Source organism: Heteronotia binoei, chromosome 1 (assembly GCF_032191835.1).
Source record: "Heteronotia binoei isolate CCM8104 ecotype False Entrance Well chromosome 1, APGP_CSIRO_Hbin_v1, whole genome shotgun sequence".
Classification (NCBI taxonomy): domain Eukaryota; kingdom Metazoa; phylum Chordata; class Lepidosauria; order Squamata; family Gekkonidae; genus Heteronotia; species Heteronotia binoei.
The window spans coordinates 250,988,552-251,014,930 of record NC_083223.1 but is presented as its reverse complement, the minus strand read 5'-3'; the positions used below and the strand labels follow the sequence as shown (position 1 = coordinate 251,014,930).

Here is a 26,379-nt window from a genome sequence, read left to right as displayed (position 1 = left end):
TAATACTCTTTGACATCTGCCGCCTAAGGTGATGTCTCACCTTCCTGGAGAGATGCAGGTTCAATCATCTCTGTTCTTTTGACCATTTAGATTTCATGTTTCCCTCATACAAAATCTCACCATTCCCCTCCCATAAAATGTACAATTTTTTTCAACGTTATTTTTTTTGTGTTAGTAAATCGAAATTAACATGTATATTAAATGTATAAACAGAATCTATTGTCGTCCGTATAAACGGCTTATAAAAACTGTACAGTATACGTACATAACGCGACCGACTCTACAAAACCGACAGCGAGAAAGGGAACCAAAAAAACCAGAAACAAATACAAAAAAGAAATAAGGAGAACAGTTGCACATCCCTTGTTAAAATCGCTGCTCAGCGACAAAACTTAATGTGTGATCTTTGGTGTCAGTGTCTCCCAAGCTCATCTTCCTCTGAGGGGGCTGTTAGGAGGATCAAAGACATAACATCCCCGCTCAACAACAACAAAAAGCTTAGAGAAAGGGCAAGCAGTAAAAGTTATAAATAAAACAGTAACAAACAATTGCTATAATGTACAAAGGTGGTCATGAAAATTAAGAGTGAGACCAAATAAGCTTTGAGGGAAATGTTATATACAAATACCACTAAGTTGCATGATTCAAAACGCCTGCAAAGAAAGACGCTTGCAAATCACCAGTCCCCTCTTCAGTTTTTGTACCATTTTTGTGGAAAGCACCCAAAGTCCAAACTGGTTACTGTCCAGAGGTTACTAATCTCAGCCAGAAGTTCATATATTATTTGATATAGACATTCTGTTGCTTCTCACCACTCCTCACAGGGTGGTGAGGATTCTGGGCCTTCTCACTGCCACTGAGACTATAGAGGCATTTGCAATGGCAATTTGAGCATCCATAAAATGGTTTTCCCTGTACTTTGTTTTCAACCCCCACAGCTACCATTTCCCCTTCTTATGCTACCCTAGGACTTATGCCTGCTTTTTAAAAAACCTGACAATTGATATATCATTATAGTATTACTCTACAGCGATATCCAGGGCTTTTTTGTAGCAGGAACTCATTTGCATATTAGGCCACACCCTCCTGATGTTGCCAGTCCTCCTGGAGCTTACAGTAGGCCCTGTACTAAGAACCCTGTAAGCTCTTGGAGAATTGGCTACATCAGGGGGTGTGCCCTAATATGCAAAGGAGTTCCTGCTACAAAAAAAGCCCTGGATATGTCAATTACATCTGGTAACTAATTGGTAATTGACATATTGCTGAACTCTTAAGGCTAGAGTGATATATCCAGATGGGCAGCCGTGTTGGTCTGAAGCAATAGAACAAAGTTGGAGTCGTGGCACCTTCAAAGTTTGATTAAAAGTGTGAGCGTCAGTGCCACTGGACTCCAGCTTTGTGCTAGAGTGATATGTTATTTGCTAATTTTTTCAAAAAGCCCCTCAAAAGCACTCTAAAGGTATTATGGATGAGTGGCAAACAGTGGCCCGCAAGGGTATGAAGCAAGGAAAATGGAGCAGGGCTTACAAAGCATGCATCTTCAAAGTCCACACAGCTTACTTTGACTGAGATATTTTCCAAAAGATCCTATCAAGCCAGGTTAGGAAAAAAGCAGAGCAAAGGAGGGGAAAATCTCAGCAGTGAACTATTAGGGGACAGTGTCATGTGGATGCTTGAAACTGGACCAAAAACCTCAATGTGGAAACACCGTAGTGACGCCTAAGATGTTTGTTTCCCTATTTATTGTTTAAAATTATTTACTGTGTATAATCTGCTGCTAATGGAGCTTACCAATGGTTTCCCATCCAGACCGCTGATCAGATGCACATTTGCTTCGTTTCACTAATGCTACAGCGTCTGATGCGCCCAGAACATTCACCAAGCACAAAGTTCCCACCTTTATAATGAACCTACAGACAGGGATGGATAGAAGTTTGAGCGCATGACTCTCTCCACTCACCCAGCATCTGGACATTCTTCAGTAGATTTTCACCCTGTTTCAGAGTGAGGGATGAGCATACTGCTATTAAAACAACTTGACATGGCAATTTTGGATTTTCTTCAGAATTTGGAGTACTTATCCCCCAAATGCCCAGAGAAAACCCTCTCCTAGAGGGAGGAGAGTAATATTATCAAAATTTATCTCCTCTGTATCTCATTCTTCTTTCAAGATGCTCATAAGAACACACCTGGAGTTGCCCCAATCACTGTCACATAAACAACATTTAAAACCTAAAAGCCCTTCACAGAAATGTCCAATTCCCCCTCCCAAGGGAACCCTTCAGGAACATCCTCTCTCTCTCTTTCTCCTCAGAAGACTGAGAACATTTCATTGGGATATTCCTCTCTCCTCCTCTTTTAATTAACTGATTCAATCAGGGTGTGCCCCCTCCCCTTACCAACATCTATTATGTACAAAAAGAAGCTTTATTTCTGGATCCGACAGAAACAAGTGCAAACCAAATGCAGTTTTTAACCCTAATGATAAATATCCAGCAGGTTAAGGAGTTGAAACGGGGATAGGTGGGGGAGTGTATAACAGCATCATTATCGAATGCCCCTTCATCATAGCCAGTACAAAAAAAAAAAATTAGTCCTTAAGAACTTCAGAAATGCCTGGCTGGATCAGACCAAAAGGTTCATCTAGCCCAGTGTTCTGTTTCCAGCTGTGGTCAGTCAGAGGAAGCCCACCGTGGCCAGCCCAGCACGAGGATGTTGCCCGCGGCAGGTACCCCAGGCTACCGCTGACGCTGGGGGATGCAGATTCCATGGGATCGGGAGCGCACGTAGCCAGACTTGCAGGTGCAGCGATAGGAGCCGCTGATGTTCACGCACCGTTCCGTCTTGCACAGAAGGCCCCGCTGATTCAGCTCCCGGCACTCATCGATATCTGAAAGAAGAGGGGAAGGGTCCAGCATTCGGTAATCTGGAGCATGCAAATGAATCATGCCCAACATGCCCACGTGTATTTTTTTAACTGATTTATTATTTTTCTGATGGTTTTGAAATTTGCCTGTCCTATTCTGTTGCTACCTCCCACCAGCAGGTGAAAACTTTTGTTTTCTTCAGCATTCCTACAATGATCCCTTTTTCCTAATCGATGTTTTAATTGTTGGTTTTATGCCTTGTACATGGTTTTTAACTCTGTTTTAAAAATGTTTTAATGATGTGTTTGGGGGAGGTATTATTTTCCATCGTTTTAAAATGTTAGCCACCTTCATGGCCCTTATTAGTAAAGAAAAGTGGGATATAAATTTTGTAAATAAATAAATAAAACTTAGGTCTTAGTTTAGGCTTAGCTGCTGTGAGAGACCTCTCAGCCCCACCCACCTTACAGGGTGTCTGTTGTGGGGGAAGATTCAGAGAGAAGGGTGGGGTATAAATCTGCAGTCTTCTTCTTGGAAACCTTGGGGCAATTTTTCAATCATTGAGGAGATAGAAAGAAGGGAACAAAATGGAGATGCTTTTGCACATTCTTCTGCAATAAGGAGAGCTACAGAATTCAGGAAAGGAGGAAGCAGAAAAAAGGAGGGGAAGGTTCCAAAGTTTCTCAGAAGTATCATAGAATCATAGAGTTGGAAGGGGTCGCCAGGGTCATCTAGTCCAACCCCCTGTACAATTCAGGAAACCCACAAATACCTCCCCCCAAATTCACGGGATCCTCATTGCTGTCAGATGGCCAACTAGCCTCTGTTTAAAAACCTCCAAGGAAGGAGAGCCCACCGCCTCCCGAGGAAGCCCGTTCCATTGAGGAACTGCTCTAATTGTCAGGATGTTCTTCCTAATATTGAGCCGGAAACTCTTGATTTAATTTCAACCCATTGGTTCTGGTCCTACCTTCTGGGGCCACAGAAAACAATTCCACACCATCCTCTATGTGACAGCCCTTCAAGTACCTGAAGATGGTGATAATATCACCTCTTAGCTGTCTCCTCTCCAGGCTAAACACGCCCAGCTCCAACCTTTCTTCATACGACTTGGTCTCTAGACCCCTCACCATCTTCGTCACCCTCCTCTGGACCCGTTCCAGCTGGACTATATCCTTCTTAAAATTTGGTGCCCAAAACTGAACACAGTACTCCAGGTGAGGTCTTACCAGAGCCAAGTAAAGCGATACCATTACTTCACGTGATCTGGACACTATACTTCTGTTGATATAGCCCAAAATTGCATTTGCCTTTTTAGCCCCCACATCACACTGTTGTTTCATGTTCAGCATATGGTCCACTAAGACCCCTAGATCCTTTTCACACATACTACTGCTAAGAAGTCTCCCCCATCCTATAACCATGCATTGGATTTTCCTACCTAAATGCAGAACTTTACATTTATCTCTGCTAAAATTCATTTTATTGGTTTAACCCAGTTTTCCAGCCTGTCAAGGTCATCCTGTATCCTATTTCTGTCTTCTACTGTATTTGCAACCCCTCCCAATTTAGTATAATCGGCAAATTTAATAAGCATTCCCTCTATTCCTTCATCCAAATCATTTATAGAGATGTTGAACAAAACAGGTCCCAGGACAAATCCTTGAGGAACTCCACTTGTCACTCCTCTCCAAGAGGATGAGGAACCATTCACAAGCATGCTTACTGTGGCAATCCCTGCCATCTCTGTCTACTGCAGTGTGTTTTTGCATAAAGCACTGAAGGGGCTGCAACAACATCCCATCAATGTTTGGTCTGACCAAGAGTGCTGTCTCAGGGCATGCTGGGAAAGCAAAGCCCTCCCCCCTTACCCAAGCAGCGAGTGTGAGTGCTGTCCAGCTGGAAGCCCGATGGGCACTCACAGACCAAGCCCTGCTGGGTGCGGACACAGCGGCCATTAATGCAGCGGCATTCATCGGAGTCCTCCTCTGAGCTGTCAGCATCTGTGACAAAGACAGGACAGAAACAGTTTGGTCTCCAGGCTGCAAGCTGCCACCCTTAAAGGGTTCACATCCCAAATGGTAGAAATCCCCAAAATGAGGGCAGGCAGGTGAGAACGCCAAAGCTGTATAATTTCCTTGTAACAGCTTCCTTGGTACTGATTTGCTGCCCCTGCCCTGAGAGATGGAAAAAACCTGAGAGCCAGATTGCTGACACACACTGATGACTCTCCCCCCCCCCCCCCCAATTTCCCTCTGCATTTACAGTGGCAATGTTGCCTCTGCACAGATATTTACTCCATGCTTCCTGTCCTGCCCACCACCACCAGCACCCCACACATACCAGTGAGCTTTTTGTTTTGTATAAATTACTGGTAGACCAGATGTAACTTTTTAACCTATTTTTTAAAAAACAGAAAAAAGCTGATTAGTAATGGGAAGGGAGGAGGAGAATGGTGTTGGATATAGACAGGGAAGTGCAGAAATCAAAACCTTTCCTTCCACACTTCCCCCAAATTCTTTCAGCAATGATCTACCAAAGGAGGTTTAGGAAAAGTCACAGTGGAGCAGAGAAAGACATAGCATGATTACATCATGCAGAAGCCAAAATTAAATCTGGTGTGTGTGTGGTGGGGGAACAGAACAATAACTCTGCAGAAGCAATGCAGAGAGCAATCTGCCTCCAGATTCACAGACTAAGAAGGGCAAGAGATGGTTTCAAAAACCTGTTTATTTTTTACAAACTGCCTTCATATCCTAGTCATACCTTTCCCCCAGACCAACCAAAAGCAGAGAACTGAAGGATAAATAGATATTTAGGAAATGCAGGAAGGAAGGGAGATGAAAGCCTATTTCTAAAAATACCAAATGGTGAATTTTCTCAGCCAGAAAGGGATATTCACAAAACAGGAATCTGACAAACAATGGGCAGGTGTGGGGTGAGAGGTCCACATGCAGGGCAGAATACACACCGGAAGGAAGGCAAGCAAATATTTAATTTGTCCAGCACATAAGAACTTAAGAGAAGCCATGTAGGATCAGGCCAATGGCCCATCCAGTCCAACACTCTGTGTCACACAGTGGCCAAAAAATTTTTATACACACACACACACACACACTGGCTAATAGCCACTGATGGACCTCTGCTCCATATTTTTATCTAACCCCCTCTTGAAGCTGGCTATGCTTGTAGCTGCTACCACCTCCTGTGGCAGTGAATTCCACATGTTAATCATCCTTTGGGTGAAGAAGTACCTCCTTTTATCCGTTCTAACCCAACTGCTCAGCAATTTCATTGAATGCCCACGAGTTCTTGTATTGTGAGAAAGGGAGAAAAGGACTTCTTTCTCTGCTTTCTCCATCCCATGCATAACCTTGTAAACCTCTATCATGTCACCCTGCAGTCAACGTTTCTCCAAGCTAAAGAGCCCCAACCGTTTTAACCTTTCTTCATAGGGAAAGTGTTCCAACCCTTTAATCATTCTAGTTGCCCTTTTCTGCACTTTTTCCAATGCTATAATATCCTTTTTGAGGTGCGGTGACCAGAATTGCACACAGTATTCCAAATGAGACCGCACCATCGATTTATACAGGGGCATTATGATACTGGCTGACTTTTTTTCAATTCCCTTCCTAATAATTCCCAGCATGGCGTTGGCCTTTTTTATTGCAATCGCACACTGTCTTGACATTTTCAGTGAGTTATCTACCACGACCCCAAGATCTCTCTCTTGGTCAGTCTCTGCCAGTTCACACCCCATCAACTTGTATTTGTTGCTGGGATTCTTGGCTCCAATGTGCATTACTTTGCACTTGGCCACATTGAACCTCATCTGCCACGTTGACGCCCACTCACCCAGCCTCAACAGATCCCTTTGGAGTTCCTCACAATCCTCTCTGGTTCTCACCACCCTGAACAATTTAGTGTCATCTGCAAACTTGGCCACTTCACTGCTTACTCTCAACTCCAAATCATTTATGAACAAGTTAAAGAGCATGGGACCCAGTACTGAGCCCTGCGGCACCTACTGATTCCAGCACATTCCTCCCCATCTCTGGTAATTCAGAATATTTCTTCTCTCCTCCTTGCCAGCTGAGCTCTGAAACTACAACTAAAAGTCTAACTGGGGAATAAATCAAGAAGGATTAAGCACTTTCTCCTCACTTTCTAGAGAGCCCCGTGGTGCAGAGTGTTAAAGCTGCAGTACTGCAGTCCTAAGCTCTGCTCACAACCTTAGTTCAATCCCCGCAGAAGCTGGGTTTTCAGGTAACCAGCTTGAGGTTGACTCAGCCTTCCATCCTTCCAAGGTTGGTAAAATGAGTCCCCAGCTTGCTGGGGGGAAAGTGTAGATGACTGGGGAAGGAAATGGCGAACCACCCCGTAAAAAGTCTGCCGTGAAAACGTTGTGAAAGCAACGCCACCCCAGAGTCAGAAACGGCTGGTGCTTGCACAGGGGACCTTTCCTTTCCTCACTTTCCACTTTTCACCTGCATAGGTGGTGGAAAATGCTGTCAAATCACAGTGGACTTATGGTGATTCTGTAGAGTTTTCAAGATGAGACATTCAGAGATGGTTTGCCATTGCCTGCCTCTGCATAGCACCCATGAACTTCCTTGGTGGTCTCCCATCCAAATACTAGCCAGGGCTGACCTTGGTTAGCTTCCAAGATCTGGCCATCCCAGTCATGGCTGCATTCATTCAATAAATATGGAATTGTGAACCTGAGTGTGGAAAGGCAAGGGATCATTCTGCAAAGAAGCAAGGCCATGGTAGCATTTTGCCACAAGTCAGTTCCTTTGACCCAACTCTTATCTTCTCACAGTCAACACAGCTGGAAATGTGGCATGGGAGGTGGAGGCTGACAGAGAAAAGGTGTGCAAAAACACCCCCATGTGGAAGCTCGAGTGCCAGTGCGCGTGCCTCTACATTCACAACGGTGGTTAAAAAAAACATGGAAGCAGCCAGCCTCTCTTCCCCCATACATCCACACACACACACAAAGATGCAGAGAGAGCCCTTCTCACAGCAAGAGAGAAACCCTGTACATTTCATGGCTCCAATAAAAATGCTTCCTTTGCACACGAATGGGCTGCTTCCTCCCAATGGGATTACAGTCCCCACCCTGTGATTATCACATTGAGACAGAGCTCCCTCAGCTGCCTCCCTCCCTCTGCCCCTCTCCCCATAAATCTCACCTTTATGCACTTTGCTGAACAAGGCGCTGAAGTCCCAGAAAGAGTTGCTCTCGCTTGGAGTCGACTGACAGTTCAGGCCTAGGACAAGACATAAAAGTGACAGGTCTTATCACTCCCACAGGCACTGCTGTTGGCTCATTTTGTAGATTTATTTATATTTTTGACCTGCCCTCCACACCTTTCATCCTAAAGTCCAGCTGTAACTTGAAGCTTTTCTCCCCAGACTCATTCTTGAAAGGAGAAAAAGCCCTCTACTCTACACATGCTAAGTGCTAGTGCTGTCTTCATCTATCGCATCACACATGCCACGGTTACCTGGGCTACGTGGGGGGCAGGGGTGGCACTGGTAGCCCCAGCCTTTCCCATACTGACAGCAGCATTCTTCATAGCTGAGGTGGTGGCCGTTGAATGGAGAGGAACACATCCCGTCCTCACCCCGGAGCTGCCAGCAGACATCGCGACGGTCAGTCACCCTGTCTGTAGGGTAGGGTTAGGTAGGGAACAAAGACAGTACCCAGCTTAATTGTACTTAAGAGTTTGTATAGCTCTTCTAAACATTCAAAAGTGCTTCACATATATCCCTATAAGAATCCTGTAAGGCAGGCAAGAAATATAACCCTCATATTGCAAAGGGGTACATGGCTGGAGAAACTATGGCATGCCTATAATTGTTCTGCAGGTTTAGGGCAGAAGTAAGCTTTGAACCAGTGGCTTTTTGATTCAGAGCTTAGTCTCAGGGCCAAACTGGACAGCTGCTCTTTTAAGAGTTGGGTCTGGGTTCCCTAGAATGGTGACATTCCAAGTTCAGATGGGCTCTGCTTTATTTTTAAATTGCCATTCCTTGCACAGTTGAGAGGAACCTGGACCCATCTTTTTTTTATCTAGTTTGATTCATCATAGCCATTATGCTATTCCATCTCTCAGCTGCAGGATCTCCTTTAGCAAATGTACCCAGAATCCACCAGGTCAAACCCTGCAGAGTTACAGGGCTTACCTGCCTGTGTTTCGGGGAGCTGGCATTCCTTGCCGCTGGGGTCCAAAGTCCAGGGAGGGTGGCAGTCACAGGAAAAAGACCCCACGGTGTTGGTGCAGCGCCCCAGTTTGCACACCCCAGGATCTTGGCATTCATCCACATCTATGAGCATGAACAGGAGAGCAAGCCGTTCGATTTGTGTCCCCTCCACAACACACACACCCTTTCCCAATTAGATGGGATGTCCCTGCCTTGACATTTTAATGCTTCCTTGATCTCTAGGCCTGATGCATAAAGCCAAAGTAAGGACAGTTCCAGCCACAGTTCATTTTGTGGCATTTCTCTCAGTTTCAACAAGGACAGCAGACAAGTGGGGTTCCTTACAAAACTGCTCATTACAGAAGGCAACTGGAGCACCAAACAAAAGGATATTTGAAAACTGAAGCTTTGATGCAGGCACACGCATTAAAGAATGGTTTGTTGATTGATCAGTGAAAAGGCTGATGATTAAATTAATCTGCATTTTACCAAATCCTCAATGTAGACCATTTTGAACATTTTTTATTCCATTTTTCAATCATCAGTTTTTGCACTGCTTATTGCAATTATCTTCTAATTATTGTAACCCAGTTTCTCCACTGCTTATGGTATGTCTTACACTGTTTTAATGCATTGTTTTCTAATTCTGTAATCCTCCCTGAGTCTCAGTGAGAAAGACAGACTACAAATAACCTAAGTAAATAAATCTTCCTGATTCCCTGCTACAGAAACATACCAGGCCTTAAGAGGGAGGTGGGTGCAGGCTGCGAATTGCTTTTCAAAGGGCACACCACTCACCGATTTCACTGGCACTAATGCACTTCTTCTGGGTGGCATCATAGATGGTAGAGATTGGGCAGGCACAGCGGAAGCCCCCTCGGGTATTCTCACAGCGCCCATTCATGCAGTTGGACTCATCCAAACACTCATCCACATCTGAGAAAGAGATGTGTACAAGTCAAATCCTGGGGCTTTCACATGTACATGAGCCCATGTGCCCAGGCTTTCACATGCACCCACAAAGGGAGCACATGCAAGTGTCTTCCCACATGGGGACAAGAGACCTCCGCCTGCAGTTTCTTGCTCTGGGAGCTGCCCTGCCTCACCAAGATGCATATCTGCCCCCACTTCCTACCAACACATTCCAAGAGGTTGCCATCATAGTAGAAGCCTTGCTTGCAGTAGCATTCATAACCAGGCTGCGTGTTGACACACTTCCCTTCCTTGCAGATTTCCTGCCCAAACAGGGCACACTCGTCTATGTCTGTAACAAAGGGAGGAGGTGGTCAGTCCACACATCTCTCCTGTCACTAGTACAGCAATCAATGTGTCATTTCTGTAAGCAGTTCTTCACACTATTTACACAAGGACTGTGCTACCATAGTTGCACAGATGCCACTGCGCTTTCAATAAAGGACAGAACAATCAGCAGTAATTAATTAGACCCAATAGCTAAACGGAAACCTCATGTTCTGAAGCAGTCAACCTCCCAGGACTCCATGCCAGAGACAGAGAACGGAGGGCGGCTGCTATACCAGCACTTGTTGTTCCACACATGAAGCTGCCTTATATTGAATTAGACCATCAGTCCATCAAAGTCAGTATTGTCTACTCAGAGTGGCAGCAGCTTTCCAGGGTCTCGAGAAGAGGTCTTTCACATCACCTGGTCCTTAACTGGAGATGCCAGGGATTGAATCTAGGATCTTCTGCATGCAAAGCAGACACTCTACAACTCAGCCACCACCCCTTCCTTTCCAATTTTATGGTCCCAAGACGAACTCCAAGGCTAAGCCGTACTGTTTGCCATGGAAGCCTTTCCGAAAATCTAAGAAATGTGGGCAGGGGGGAGGCACTTTGCACAGGCTCAAATGGACTCCCTTTTTAAACTATGCACTTCCAATCTGGTGGAGTTGAGAATAGGGTGTAAGCCTATCTAGGGTACCTGCTTCAGAACAGGGCGTGCTTTCTTGTGGGTATTTTGGGCACTGAGACTTAGTGGATGCTGGATCTCAGAAGACTCACCACGGTGTGCTGGGATGCCATAGTTGAGGGTGGTGTCATCCAGAATGAAGCCTTTGCCATCTGGGCAAAGAGTATGGAATTCCACTAGAAGGGGTGGTGGTGAAGAGAGTAGAGATATTAACGAAATGCAGAGCCTCCTGTGTCTCCTGGTCCCTAACTGTTCCTCACCTCCCACTCCCAGTTCTACCTTATATCTGGCTCCCATACCAGAATTGAGAACAGGACAAGGGTAGATTTCACAGTGGTCCCCCCATCCGGCCCCCAGCGAGCAACAGCACTCTTGGCGGGTGATGTTAGTGGCAAGGACGCTGTCGCAGAAGACGGTGTCATCGAAGTTCAGGTAGCACTCCTTTTTGTTGTGGGGCAGCTCTGGAGAGAGAAGAGGGACAGAGGTCACCCTCCCATGCCCACGATCCCAGAAATGGCACTCTTTCAGAAACAAGAGAGGCTGCACCAGCAATCCCCCCCCACCTCCAGATGCACTCACCCTCACAGCTCTGTTGGTCTTCCGAGGGAGTGAATCCGTCATCGCACACGCACACAAAGGAGCCCTCCGTGTTCTCACAGGCTCCATGTGGCTGGCAGAGGTCAGGGTCTTTGGCACACTCATCCACATCTAAAGGAGACAAGGCTACACTAATATGCTAGTCTGCACCAGTGTTCCCTTCCCTCTAAGCTGAGTTAGTGTAGGCCATCTCACAGTTTTTGCCCTCCAGTTCACACATTTTTGTCTTAGGTCAAGAAAAATGGGCCCTGAGCAAACTAATATATGCAGTAGCTCACAACTATAATGCCACTAGCTCATGAAGTAGAATTTTTGCTCACAAGACTCCACAGCTTAGAGGGAGCATTGGTCTGCACCAAAGGCAAAGGCACTCTCCCCCCTTTGGCAACATGCAATCTCACCAGCCTTTCCATGTCTCCCACTGTCTGCAGGCCAGATTACAGGGTGCATGCAAGGGCTGTTCAAAGTATTTTGTGGCCCAAGCAAAACACGCCTGTCCTTCCTTCCACATCCCTGGTAGTTGCAAGTGGAGCCAGGTCTGAATGCTAACATTAAGCAGAGGCTTTGTCAGAGATAAGCCAAGCTCCATTATCATTGGCAGCAAAATGGGCTCAGCTTGGATCTGGCAGGTGGCAACATGGTTCCAGGGGCTGATGCTCACATCACCAGGGAGTGAGCTAAGCTGTGTGCCACACCAAGCAGACGTTTAGGTGATCTGGGTAGAGAATGGTCCTTGGGGGGTGGTCTTTTGCAGGCAGGACACCCTCCTGTTCAAGATGGTCTCCCATTCCAGGGGTGCAGTTTCCACAGGCTTCCAGGTTGTCCAGGCAAGCAGACAGCCTCTCTCCTCTTGCCCCACCCCAGTCATTTCTGGGTTACCGCCCTGCGGGGACTGGGGAAAAGGCTACAAACCTTGACACTTCCTGCCACTTTCCAACTGGTAGCCTGGTCGGCACAGGCACTGGTAGGAGCCCACGGTGTTCACACACTCTCCCCCCACACAGGCAGCTGGGAAATCGCACTCATTCACATCTGCACTGACCAAACAGGGAGAGAAACAAGGAGTTCATTTCTAAAGAAAAAAAAGGAACTGGATATCCGAAAGGCTTGCCTTGATCTGATTACACCTACAGAGGCCAATTGTAGTTAATCAGTGGGGCAGGAAAAGGTACTTTTTAGCTTTATGTCCATTTCTGGAGGTGGCAGCAAATAGCTATTCTGGGTTGAAGCCCAGAATATGAAGGAAAGAAACACACACAGCCCCTGCACCATCCAGTCTCTTTTCCCAGGAGTGCCCCAGTCAAAGATTGCCCTCCCCCATGTTCACCCACACCACAGTTAATTTTTTCAAGAAAGGTGCTGGGGCCCAAGCAACTGTTGCAGTTAGGGAGGTGAGGAAACAGAGCAGCATTCTACACATGCTCACGCTCACACAGAATTCCTTCTCTTCCTAGAATTCCAACCCCATTTTTGAAGCTGTCTCAAATGAAGCTTGTAAGAACCCCTCTTCCCCAACCTCCAGCCAAAATGGAGAATAATCCTGCACACGGCTCGTGCCCTGTTCTCACCTTCGCAGCGGGGGCCTTCCTTCACAGCCTGGAAGCCTACTGGACACTGGCATTTAAAGGATCCCAGCGTGTTCACGCATACCCCGTTGGCACACAGAGACCCATTTTCACACTCATTGATATCTGCAGAGGAGAAAGCCAGCAGGATTGCCCAACAATGGACTGAGAAGCCCCTTTCTGGTCAGAGAAATGGTCCGTGTTCTCTCCTGCAAAGCACCCAGCTAGCACGCGGCTGGCCTAAACTCTTCAAGGGCAGTTAAAAGGACCCTTTTTTCCAAAGAGAAAGCAGCTGACAGTCAACATAGCACAGTTACCACATGAGACAGGTATTCTGCACATGTAGGGTTGCCAATCCCCAGGTGGGGACAAGGGATCCCCTGGTTTGGAGACCCTCCCCCCGCTTCAGCGTCATCAGAAAGCGGGGGAAAGGGGAGGGAAATGTCTGCTGGGAACTCTATTATTCCCTATGGAGATTTATTCCCATAGAAAATCATGGAGAATTGATCTGCAGGTATCTGAGGGGGCTGTATTTTGGGGTAGAAGCACCAAATTTTCAGTATAGCATCTAGTGCCTCTCCCCAAAATACCCCCCCAAGTTTCAAAACGTTTGGAACAGGGGGTCCAATTCTATGAGCCCCAAAAGAAGGTGCCCCTATCCTTCATTATTTTCTATGAAAGGAAGGAATTGAAAAGGTGTGCCGTCCCTGTAAATGTGTTGGCCAGAACCCCCTTTGGAGTTCAATTATGCTTGACACAGCCTTGATCTTGGCTCTACCCCAATGTCTCCTGGCTCCATCCCCAAAGTCCCCAGATATTTCTTGAATTGGACTTGGCAACCCTATGCACATGTTAAAAGACAGGCATCATAATATGTTCTGCCTTTGAGTCCTTTACTTTAACCCAGAATGTAGGACATGTCCCTGGTCAACACATATAACTCCTGGGCCACTGTCTCCAGGGTGCTTTAATTGCACGGCTAGGAGCCTGTTATTGCCTGCTGCAATTCTCCTTTGCCATTGGCTGGGCTGCTAAGAAGTCACACACACCAGATTGTGCAGATTTCTTCCTCTCCACCCCCACCCCCCCAACCAAGGAAAGGCATACCAAGACAGCTGCGAGCATCTGGCGCAGGAACAAATCCATCCCCACAGGTGCAGCGGAAGGAACCAGCCACATTCTCACACCACCCATGCTTGCAGACAGCGTCTTCAGAGCACTCGTCCACATCTGTGGGGAGAATAAGCCAGTGGGTTAGAATCATACAGTTGGAAGGGACATCCAGGGTCATCTAGTCCAACCCCCTGCACAATGCAGGAAATCATAAATATTTGCCAACCACCACTATCCTTTGCTCCATGCCCAGAAGATGGTGAAAAACCTCCAGGATCCCTGGTCAAACTGGCCTGGAGAAAAATTGCTGCCTGACTCCTGCAAACAGCATTTTACGGGGCATATAAGGAAGGGCTTTCCCACAGGGGTTTTATATGTGGAAGCCCCTCCAGCAGCCAATCCAACGAAGGGCCACAACTAAGCTCCACCTTGAAAATGCAAAGCTAAGCTCCACTTTCCCTCCCCTTCAGCCCTTTAATGGGATTTCCCTGCCCCCCACCCCTTTCCACAGCTAAGCCAAAGAGCTCATATCTCTGCTGCGAAGGGGGAGGGATGTTGGGCGAAAGGAGGTGCAGCATCTCTCAGCATTTCTGTACCAATGCAAAGAACAGAAAGGGGAGGTGGGGGCAGAGTGAGGAGTCAGCAGTGGGGGGAGGGGGGGTGTTCCCTCTAAGCTGAGTTAGCTCAGTTTTTTAGCCTCGCACATTTTTGTCTTAGCTCAGGAAGGACGGCCCTGGAGCAAAGCAAACTAATTTATGCAGTAGCCAAATGCCTCGCTCACAACTTTAATGCCAGTAGCCCATGAAGCAGAATTTTTGCTCACAAGACTTCACAGCTTAGAGGGAGCACTGGTGATAGTCTGTATGAATATTGCCCTGGTGATTCCTACTCTGCCACTGCTGTTTTTGTGAGGAGAACCTTTCTGCATCTCTGCAAGGAAGCCAGTCTTATTCAGATTTTCACACAGTCACGAGCGTACCATTAAAGCTAAACAGTTCTGGAACTGTTCAGTGTCTGACAGAGAGACCACCCAGGAACCACCACCTCAAGTTCCAGGATGAAAGATAAAAATGCAATTGATAAATAAGGGAGGGAGAAACCATTTCTACTTCTTTTTTACATGAGAACCTTGTTTTTTTTATTTTTAAAGTGAAAACTGATTCTCCCGTGTGGATAAATTTGATGATGGACAGTAGGTGAGCATTAGCAGCAAATCCACAGGTGGGCAGAAGATCTTATAACCAGTCAGGATTCTGCAACCAGCACTGGAAACGATAGCGCACAGTGGTCAGACTCAGACCAATGGTCAACTTTTAAATGGAAAGAAACTGGGAAGGAAGGTATATTTTATTCTGATCTTGCATCTAGGCCTTGATGTGTTGAGGCTGGTGGCAGTCACTCAGTTCTCAAGGAAAGAGCCTCAGAATATACCCGAAGTCACTCTGATGTTGGCTTTTATTTCACAGGTTCTGGGGCAGGAACCTGCCACTGAAAATGAGTTCCAGGGCTAGGCCATGGAGAGTTTAGATTAAAGTAAGCCCTGGGATGGAGCCCACACCTGATCTCTTACCATAGCATACTCCATTTTGGGCACGGAAGCCTGGCTGGCAGGGGATGCATTTGTAACTGCCAGGCCTGTTTTCACATCTCCCTTCAGGGCATGTCCCGGGGTCAAGGCACTCATCAATGTCTAGAAAGGAAATGATGGTAATTTGGAAAAAAAAAAGACAAACACAATGAAGGACAAATTAGCAATGTGCTGGGAAATGTCTGGAGAGTTGCCTTGGCTTCACAGAGCAATAGATATAACTGTTCCCACATTTGGGACAGCTAGCGTACAAGACGCAACCTTTCAAGACACACAGAACACTTTCTTAGGCTCCATGGCCAAATCAAGCCACAACTTCCATCTGGAGAGTGGAAAATCTGCCAGCATACAATAACCAAGCAGCCAAGAAGCCTTTGCCTCCTTCTTTTCTAGAACTTCTGTGTGAGGAGGAATTTTGTGTAAATCAAAAACGTTGTGCTATGCACTTTAAACTCCTAAATCAGTACTTCCTTAAAGCAATATTGGGGTTTGGAAGTAAGTGCAGACAAAGCCATTTGGCAGCCAGAAGACCCTGTCATGCAGTGGGACCAGGCGTTAGCTCCTCAGCTTTGAGAGCAGTACAGTATTCTTGCTCAGAGATGCTCACTCATATTCTAGGACTGAGCCTTGCTTCTGCCCCAGATCTGGACAGCTACACCCCCATCCCTGCCTCCCATTGTCAGTCCAGTACCTTCACACAGAGGCTGTCGGGAGGACTTCAGTCGGTAGCCTGGATGGCAATCGCACTTGTAGTATCCTGGGAAATTGATGCAGGAGCCACGGTCTCCGCAGACATTGGGCTTGGCACATTCATCAATATCTAGGCAGGGGAAAGAAGGCAGCACAGAGTAAGCAGGTCAGTCCTATGCATCCCCTCCTCCCCTGGTATGTTGCCCCTTCTCCCCCTGCTCAGACCTAAGGACAACTTACCCATACAGGACCGCACACCCTTGTGAATCTTCAGCTGGTATCCCCGGTTGCAATGGCAGTTGTAGGAACCCCCTGTGTTCATGCACACTCCCTTCCCACTGCCACACGGCTCCGTCTCGCACTCATTCACATCTGGGGAAGGAAGAGGGAATCTGAGCAGGAACACAGTTGCTTGTTCCGGGCAAAGCAAAACTCCAGACCCAGCATAGTACAGTGGTTAGAGTGCTGGACTCAGGTCTGGGAAACTCAGATTAGAATCCCCACTCATGTCCTGTAAACTAGGGCTATTGTGAGGATAAAATGGAGGATGAGGAATTGGTTTTATACTCCACTACCTGAAGGAGTCTCAGAATGGCTTACAATCTCCTCCCTTTCCCTTCCCCACAACAGACACCTTGTGAGGTACGGGGAGCTGAGAGAGCTCTGAGAGAACTGGTCTTGAGAGAATGGTTCTGAGAGAACTGTGACTGACCCACGGTCACCCAGCTGGCTGCATGTGGAGGAGTGGGGAATCAAACCCGCTTCTCCAGATTAGAATCCGCTGCTCTTAACCACTGCACCAAACTGGCTTTCACAAACCTCTATGCTCCATCCAGTCTGCAGTGTTAAAAATCATGAGCCAAGGGTACACACAAGGATGACTTTGTGAGTAATTTAGTTTGAGTGTAAAAAGAAAGGAGTGTGCATTCAAGGGAAAATGTCCCTTACCTACGCAGTGCTTAAGCTGAGGATGCCAGCGGTACCCCGAATAACAATGGCACATGTGGACCGGTGTTCCAGGGATGCATTCTCCATGGCCACAGATGTTGCGGTTAAGTTTGCAGATGTCCGTCTCTGAGGAGAAAGACCAAGATGGGTAGCTATGTTAGTCTGTCTGTAGCAGCAGAAAATAGCAAAAGTCCGGTCACGCCATTAAAGACTAACAAAATTTGTGGTAGGGGATAATCTTTCGTAAGTCACTGCTCACTTCTTCAGACACCTGCATTCAGATACCTTAGTCTTTAAGGTGCTACTGGACTCTTGCTCTTTTCTACTGTCTGACAAGTAAGACAGAGAGAGACAGGAAAACAAACACACTCAAGGCACAAAGACAAGAGTCAGATGGAAGAGCAAGCCCCATCAGAATAGGCTTCAAAGACGTCAGAGCCTTGCGGGACTTTACTCAGTTCTGCAAGGCCTGTACGACCACGCTATTCCACCTGGCATTTGACTGTTAACTATGGAATCCGACAAAATGGTTACATCTAATCTGCTATGTTACCATAGAGACCAGTAGACATGGCTGGTGCTTGTTAAGATTACATGAATGCCACCTATTTATTATTGTACTGAAATAGCACCTAAGTGTCATTTTAGTCTAAGGTTTTTATACTGTTGTTGTTTTATTATCATAAATCGTGAGCAGCCCTGAGCCTGCTTTGGCAGGGAGGGCAGGATATAAATAAAATAAACTCCCATGTCCAGTTGATTGTTTAGGCCTACCCATGGTGGTGGTGTTGGGATATCTCTGCCACTTGAAAGCCCCACTTCAAAGGCCTGAGAGAGGCATATATGGGATGACCACTGCTGGCCCCGGAAAGAGGCTGTGGGATGACACTGACCTAACCCTTACCTGTCACCTGAGTGGGAGCCACATCCATGGTGCTCCTGTTCCTATCTTCCTCCTCGTACTTCACCACCACAGCCATGGTGGGTTTAGCAAGCACCTCTGTCAGACAAATTGGAGACACCACCTGAGAATCTGGCCCTGTCTGTTCCCAAACACCTCCCCCCATCCCAGGCAGTATAGGGGCATATCCAGCCCCCATGGCCCTCACCACCATTCCCAGTTCTTGATCACTCACCAGGATAACGGGGGGTGAGGATGGGAATGTTGACGGGGATGTGCTCCACTCGCTGCTCCTCTGAGGTTGTCACATAAGCTGGTAACTGGAAATGGGGTGGATTGGTATATTGCTAGCCTGAAGCATCATCTCTCCAGTTCCCTCCCAGTGACAGGGGGAACACTTTCCATGCGGTAGGCCCTGTCAAGACCCACCCAAGACATTTTGGTGCCAAGCCAGAAAAATTCACACGGCATCTCCACTTTCCCACTAATCAGCAAGGGGGCCCAGTTGAGGAAGGCCATTCTCTTGAGACAGCCTCCCAAATGAGGAAGAACAGTTTTCTCGTTCAACTCCCATTTTGTATGACTTTTGGGGAAACTGGACCCATGTTCAGCAGATGTGTCTCTTTTTCCACCCTGCCATCCTTTAATGGCACCCAAATCCCGCCTTATCAAATTTCTGCCCTAGCTTCAATCTCCAAAATGCTGAAACCACCTCTGGGTAAATCTCTGGTCTGGAAGGTTCACAAATAGACAAGCAATCATTTTCTGTGATTTTTCTTTCATAAGCCATTAACTTGATTTCTACCTCATATTACTACAGATTGTCTCCTCCTCATCTCGTCCAGCACTTACCACAGCAAGAGTTACCACTGAAAGACACAAACCAAGAAGGAAAGGAGAAAGTTAGAGTTTCTGAAAACATGTTAATGGACATGTTAATAAACTCCCTGTGAAACTACAGGGTATGTAGTTGGGTAGGGTTTTACTCAGGGCATTTTTTCTGGAAAAAGAGGTGCTGAAACTCTCAAGAGGGAAATGAAGACAAAACACACATGTGCCCCTCATGAACTTTTAAAAATTTTTTGAGCATTTTGTTTCCAAAGAGGTTCCAGGACTCTGTTCTGCCACATTCCCCCAGGGAAAAAAAGCCCTGGTTTTATTGATGACTCTTTGGTGACCTCCATCCATATCCACTCGAACACTGATGGCAGAGTGGTAGAGCATCCATCTTACATATGTAAGGTCCAGTGTTCAACCCCCAGAATCTCCTGTTCAAATGATCAGGTAGCGTGTGATGTGAAAGATTTCCACCTGAGACCTTAGAAAGCTACTGCCAGTCAGAGTAGACTATATTAACCTTGACAGACCAAAGAGCTAACTCAGCATAAGGCAGCACATCTCTCTTCAGAGCAGGCTACTCTAGTCTGGATGTTTTACTCTGCAGGGTTGTCCTACCAGGTTGCAACCTCAAGATCCATACGGTCCCTCGTCTACTTCCTCCTCTTGCCTGGAAACCAATCTAGAGGCCTGGTCCTGTTGGGCCAAAGTCCCCCACGCAGAAGAAAGAGGCAAGTTTTAAAGGGGAAGAATAAGTGTTCCGGCTGTAAACCTTGTCTGCTATAATGCATGTAGTCTTATATCACATTATGCTCAGAACTGAGGCATGGCACAGAGTCCTAGAGGGTGTCTCACCCTACACATTGTCCAAAGGCAGGATCAGCCTTCACAGATCCAGCCAGGACACCATATCACACAAACACCCTGGAAGTCATGTAGAGCTGCCAACCTCCAGGTGGGGCCAGGAGATCTCCCAGAATTACAACTGGTCTCCAAACTATAGAGACCGGGGGGGGGGGGGGGCGGAAAGTCTTTTGGAAGCAGACGAGCCGCTACGTAGGCGCAGGAAGGGTTTGTGCCGACGTATGACCGGCACCGCCAGTGCAGAGGGAAGGTACATGGGCAGGGGGCCGCGTGAGCGGCGCCCCGCCCGAAGGCAGTGGTGCCTGAGGGCTGCACCCAAGCATGGGTGGAAGTGAGGCAGAGTGCGGCATTCAGGCAGAGGAGGGGGTGGAGTTTGGGGTGTGGCCAGGCTTAGGCAGCTTCCTGAGCAGTTTGGCCCCTGACACGCCCCCCCCCCCCCAAGAAGCACAACTTTATGCCCGCAAAAATGGCGGCATGCCCCATAGGCACTCGTTGAAACCAAAAACAAAGGTCACCATTGCCGCTGTGAAAGCTCAGAAACCCCTTAGGGAGTGGCGTGATTGCCTTGCCAATCCCCTCGCTCCTCGGGCTGACGAGCCCCCTCCCCATCACCCAATCGCAATCTCCCTCCTCCTAGAAGAAGAAGAAGAAGAAGATATTGGATTTATATCCCGCCCTCCACTCCGAAGAGTCTCAGAGCAGCTCACAATCTCCTTTACCTTCCTCCCCCACAACAGACACCCTGTGAGGTGGGTGGGGCTGGAGAGGGCTCTCACAGCAGCTGCCCTTTCAAGGACAACCTCTGCCAGAGCTATGGCTAACCCAAGGCCATGCTAGCAGGTGCAAGTGGAGGAGTGGGGAATCAAATCCGGTTCTCCCAGATAAGAGTCCGCACTTAACCACTACACTAAACTGGCTCCTAGAAATACTTCCACTCTGGCCTCGCACAACTCAGTTGTTAGGGAAAGGAGCGCATGGCGGAAAGATATGCCAGCGAGCTCCCAGCCATACAGACTTAGAGTGAGGGACAGGCAGGCACACTGGTGACGGGTTTTGCACCTTGCGGTTGCTTTGACCGTATCTTTGCCTTGTGAGGGAGAGAGAGAGAGATCTCTCTCCTGGGGCTAACTGCTCTTGTTTCCAGGTCTCCATAGGTTCCGGACTCTCAGAAGCTCTGCATGCGAGGACTGTCGCCCATGGCTAGGTACATTCCACTGCCCCCCCTCCCCCTCTCTTCGCTCTCAATCGCTTGGTGTGCGAGCGTCTCTGGCACGTGAACCAGGCAGTGGACTCAGGCAGGGGGCATCTGTACCCCGCTCCCCTGTGCTGCTGCCTGCTCCCTACCCTTGGTCTGCCCTCTGCCGCATTCCCAACCCCTGGAAGGCAGCTGCCCCGTTGTGGGGAGGTGGGTCAGAGACTGTCCCTTTAAGAGAGCGCCCAGCTGAAACGCAGCCCACTATTCCAGCCACCGCCCCTGCAGGTGCTCTTGATCTATGTCTCCGTTTTGTGTGTGCTGCTCCACTGCCCCCCCCACTCCCTCAGCTGCTTCTGCCCACCACTCGGAGCGGAGCACCGCCCATGGAGAGACTATCCAGCACACACCAGGGAACCTGCCGCACTCTGTTCCAGAAAAATAAAGCCTGAGCTGTGCCCTCTGTTGTCTCTCCCACTTGGCATATGCTGCACAATCTTGGGGCAACCCCGCCCCCCCCGCCCCGCGTCGGTGGCCTCTCGGAGGGAGTGCCTGGGAGGGTGGGCAGACTTGGTTCTTGGGGGCGGGGATTGAGCTATGAGCCGCCATGCTGCCCGCCGCGTAGCTGCCTCGGCTGCCTCCCACCCCTGCCTCGGCAGCGGGCCAATGGCGTGTGCCTGGGCGAAATCACCATGGCGACAAGTTCTCTCTTGCTTGTCGGGTCCCTCTTCCCTCTCCCAGCGTGGCGTACCGTCTCCCCTGTGGAAGACAATGAGCAGCACTGTAGATCTACCCACACCTGAGCGCCTGCCCGCCACGTATGTCTGGATTGGGCTGCCCGTTGCCCTGGAGAAAATGGCTACTTTGGAGTGTGGATTCAATAACATAAAACCCTGCTAAGGTCCCTCCCCTCCTGAAATCTCCAGGAATTTCCCAATTTGGAGTTGGCAACCCTAGGGTCAAAACAGCTGGGCCTGGGTTCCCTTGACCCAGATCTCATTCACATCAGTTAGATAGTAGCTGTTGGGAATTAATTCCCAAGCTCCGCAAAGGTCCAATTCAGATAGGAATGGCCCCAGGGATCATTATTTGCCCTTTCAGGGAGCTACAAGTATAGCCCACGGTGTACATGCATCTTCCCAATGGAGCAAAAAATGCCCCTAAGAGTTGCCTAGCAAACAAAGAATTCCATGTGACTTGTGCCAGTGAACCAAGATATATGCTATGAGAGAAAGCAAAACAAAAGGCGACACCATTTTGCATCAGGTTGCCAGGTCTGTGTTGAAGAATACCTGGAGACTTTGGGGGTGGATCTGGGAGAGGGTGGGGTTTGGAGAGGGGAGGGCTTCAGCATGGTACAGTGCCATAGAGTCCACCCTTCAAAGTAGCCATTTTCTCCAGGGAAACTGATCTCTGCCAGCTGCAGATCAGTTGTAAATACGTGAGATCTCCAAGTTCAACCTGGAGGCTGGCAACCCTAATTGCATCATCTTGCACCACCTGGGCTTCTGGAAAGCCTCTTTCCTGATCTCAGACAAGGCATGGCCAGATTCAGTGCAAGACCAAAATTCCCCACAACACAAAGCATGATTCTTAAGCAGGTTTTATTTTGCTGTCCCTCTTCCAGCCCCTGCACTACCTTCTCTTCTCATCTTTCTTTGCTCTTCTTACTCTGCTTTTTTTTCAGTATAGAAAGGGGTTAAGTCTGCCCAGCAACAGACTACGGTTTCCCAAATGGGACACACTTGTAAACATCTGCAATGAAATAACTTGTGAAATGGCTATTGAAACACCTGTTAGTTGAACTCCGCACAGGGCTGGCCCTGACACTAGGCGAACTTGGTGACTGCCTAGGGTGCTGGCCTTCTGGGGCACGAATTGAAGAAGAAGATGAAGATATTGGATTTATACCCCACCCTTCACTTTGAATCTCAGAGTCTCAGAGAAGCTTACAATATCCTTTACCTTCCTCCCCCACAACAGACACCCTGTGTGGTTCGTGGGGCTGAGAGCACTCTCACAAAAGCTGCCCTTTCAATGACAGCTATGCGGAACTATGGTTGGCCCAAGGTCATTTCAAGTGGAGGAGTGGGGAATCAAACCTGGTTCTCCCAGATAAGAGTCCATGCACTTAACCAATCCACCAAACTGGGCACCCCCCACATGACTCAGTGATCTGGGCTATCCAAGTCAAGGAGCAATTTCAAGTTTTGTGCTTTTCATTTTTCCCACAATCCATCTATTTTTGCATTTGACAGACCGCTGGTTTTTATGTTCTATGTTTTATTAATTTATTGTTTTAACTGTTACTATGAAATTGTTTTTAAGCTAAACTTTTAACTGTTACTATGAAATTGTTTTTAAGCTAAACTTATGTAAGTTTACATGTGAGCCGCCCTGAGCCACTTCGGTGGGAAGGGCGAGATATAAGTCGAAATATAAATAAATAAATAAATAAGTAAATAAATAAATAAATAAATAAATATTTTTGAAAATTGGTTATCAGTTTGGAGGGGGGCGCCAGAACTTAGTCTTGCCTAGGTTGCCAGATAGTCTAGGGCCGGCCCTGGCTCCACAAAGGACAGAGGAAGAAAATACCATCACTAAAAGAGCAGAGGGAGAAGATGGATAATCCTCTTCCTCAAGTCACCAAATAGCAGAGTTACAGGCAGGGCTTTTTGAGGTGCCAGAACTCTCTACAGGGAAATGAAGGAGAAACACATGGGTGTGCCTCATGAACTTTTAAACAGTTTTTGAGAACTTTGTCTCCACAAAAAGGTTCCGGAACTCTATTTCATCGCGTTCCCCCAGAAAAACAAGCCCTGGTTATGGGGTACAAAAAACTTTAATTCTGTGCCAGAGCAATAGACCAAAAAATGAAATTCTGGAACATGCATAATGTGTGTGATTTCATTTTGGATAACAACCTATTTTGCAAGTTAAAATAACCCCACTATTTTGCCTGATTACATCTGGTTTTGCTAATCCTGGAGAAGGATCAAAAGCTGCAATACAGGATGCTGCCTGAAACCACACTTTCTAGCCTTCAGAAACTTCTGCAGACCTTGCCTACAACCTCTCTGGCTTATCTTCACCGGCCCAAAGGCTAGAACCTTGCTCTCTCTTTTGGAAATCTGCTCAGGTTCTCAGGAAATTGGTTTTCTTTGCCCCTCCTGAACTACTTCTGTATGCATGCAGAATCATAGCACATGTGCTAAATACCACAATCAGAGCCCATGCCAGTGCCATAGGCAGCGAGGAGGGGCCAGTGGCACAGAAGCTGTGCCCCCTATAGAATCTGCAGCACCGAAAGGGAAGATTGTGGAAGACTAAGTTGGGGTGCTGCAGGTCCTATAGGAGGCACTGCCCCTGTCCCTCCCCCTGCCCCCCGCCCCCGCTGGTTACAGCCCTGGCCCATGCTGCAAGCAAGTCATGTGTCCAGCCAAGCATAACATTTAGTCCAGAAGTTGTCTCCCTGATTTATTTTTCAAAAAGCAATATTCTAGCCCTTATGAATGCAACTGCATGCAGGGCATTTCTGCTTTGCTGAAATCTCAGAACTGGGGGGCGCAAGGGCTGAATAAGAGTGGTGGTAGTTGAGAGAGCAATGTAGGGTACCGCATGCTGCATACTTTCTTGCCCATCCCTCTCATTAGCAGAAGCAGAATAAACTACACCAAACAAGAAGGATATGCAAAATAGGTTAATGTATACACTGCCTGCACACTTCAGGGCTTAGCATGCACATTGTTTCTAAAGAAGTGCAGAGGTTTGCGTGACATGGTGCTTCCTGGGATTCCTTGACCTGGAGCCTTGGGAATTCTCAAAACCGCCTTACACGGAGTCAGACCACAGGTCTATCAAGGTCCGTATTGCCTGCTCTGACTGGCAGCACCTCTCCAAGTTCTCCAGTAGGGATCGTTAACATCAATTATTTCCTGAGCCCTTCATAACTGGAGATGCCGGGGATTGAACCTGAGACCTTCTGCATGCAAAGCAGATACTCCACCACTGAGCCAGGGCCTCTCTGTATCATAGGCTTTTCCTCTTCCTGTTATTAATCCCTCTCTCCCCACTGACCTGGCTCCTGTGAATCACTCCCACCAGGAGGATAGGTGGGAAGCTCTACACGGGGCTGCTGCTGCTGCAAGTCAGTGGTGCCTTCTGGGTGAATCTGGAGCGTGAATTCACTCTCCCCTTGGATGGTCAGAGTCTGATGTGAAGTCAGGATGTGGTAGCCTTTTCCCGCAGGGCAGATCTCTCTGAAAGCAGCTGTAGGGGAAGAGAGAGGCATGAACTTACCCGTCAAAAGATGCACGCAGTTGCAGACTTCTGCAAATATACGCAAACTTCTCTAGTGCCAGCAGCACACAAAAGTGCTGTACAAAAGCATAGTGAAGGGCAGTGTTCCCTCTAAGCTGTGCCACTCATTGACACAGGAAGCCCCACTCAACAGTGACCTTGAGCCACACAGGGTCTTGCACTGCCCATTGCCCATTTTAAGATTACAAGTTATATTCTGTTCAGGATGTGAACTGTTTCACTCAGTGAGGGAGCGGGGAGAGAATTAGAGAAAATATTGGAAGGGTGGGAGGTTTGGGACAGACAAAAATAGAAGTACTTCTTTCGCTCACTAGTAATTGAACTGTGGAACTCCCTGCCACAGGATGTAGTGATGCTGCTTGAAGGGCACTTGCTGTAATTAGTATACTGATCAAAGCCACCAAGTAATACACTGTCTTTCAGTTTGCAAAAATATATATTACAAGAGTTGTGTACAACACAAATTCAACAATACAATAATGATAAAGGTCAGCGGTGCTGAGACCTTTTAAAGTGATAGAAACCCCAAAGCTGCCAAAAAACCACGTCTCCAAATGAAAAAATATAAGTCCTAACTTGGAAATGTTCCAACTGGAATTCACAAAGTGGGTGCTCCTAAGGAACATTCCTCAGGAACACCCACTTTGTGAATTCCAGTTGGACTATTTCCAAGTTTGGACTTATATTTATTCATTTGGAGACGTGGTTTTTTGGCCCCTTTGGGGTTTCTGTCACTTTAAAAGGTCTCAGCACCGCT

The 26,379-nt window shown here is 47.5% G+C and overlaps 1 protein-coding gene across 1 annotated transcript in view; it reads right to left on the bottom strand.

The window, feature by feature from the left end:
• Positions 1–197: 197 nt before the first annotated feature.
• The window catches only part of LTBP3 (latent transforming growth factor beta binding protein 3), a 70,031-nt gene continuing 43,849 nt past the window's right edge, over positions 198–26,379 (bottom strand). The window contains exons 8-28 of the mRNA XM_060252398.1: positions 25,380–25,571; positions 19,259–19,275; positions 18,642–18,726; positions 18,410–18,505; positions 17,506–17,631; positions 16,798–16,929; positions 16,559–16,687; positions 15,850–15,969; positions 14,274–14,396; positions 13,170–13,292; positions 12,514–12,633; positions 11,584–11,712; positions 11,304–11,465; positions 11,097–11,180; positions 10,210–10,338; positions 9,873–10,010; positions 9,057–9,197; positions 8,378–8,539; positions 8,063–8,140; positions 4,739–4,870; positions 198–2,890 (exon numbers count right to left, since the gene is read on the bottom strand). Of these exons, the coding sequence (XP_060108381.1) occupies positions 2,739–2,890; positions 4,739–4,870; positions 8,063–8,140; positions 8,378–8,539; positions 9,057–9,197; positions 9,873–10,010; positions 10,210–10,338; positions 11,097–11,180; positions 11,304–11,465; positions 11,584–11,712; positions 12,514–12,633; positions 13,170–13,292; positions 14,274–14,396; positions 15,850–15,969; positions 16,559–16,687; positions 16,798–16,929; positions 17,506–17,631; positions 18,410–18,505; positions 18,642–18,726; positions 19,259–19,275; positions 25,380–25,571 (2,570 nt within the window). The 3' untranslated portion in view covers positions 198–2,738. The remainder of the gene's footprint in view (positions 2,891–4,738; positions 4,871–8,062; positions 8,141–8,377; positions 8,540–9,056; positions 9,198–9,872; positions 10,011–10,209; positions 10,339–11,096; positions 11,181–11,303; positions 11,466–11,583; positions 11,713–12,513; positions 12,634–13,169; positions 13,293–14,273; positions 14,397–15,849; positions 15,970–16,558; positions 16,688–16,797; positions 16,930–17,505; positions 17,632–18,409; positions 18,506–18,641; positions 18,727–19,258; positions 19,276–25,379; positions 25,572–26,379) is intronic.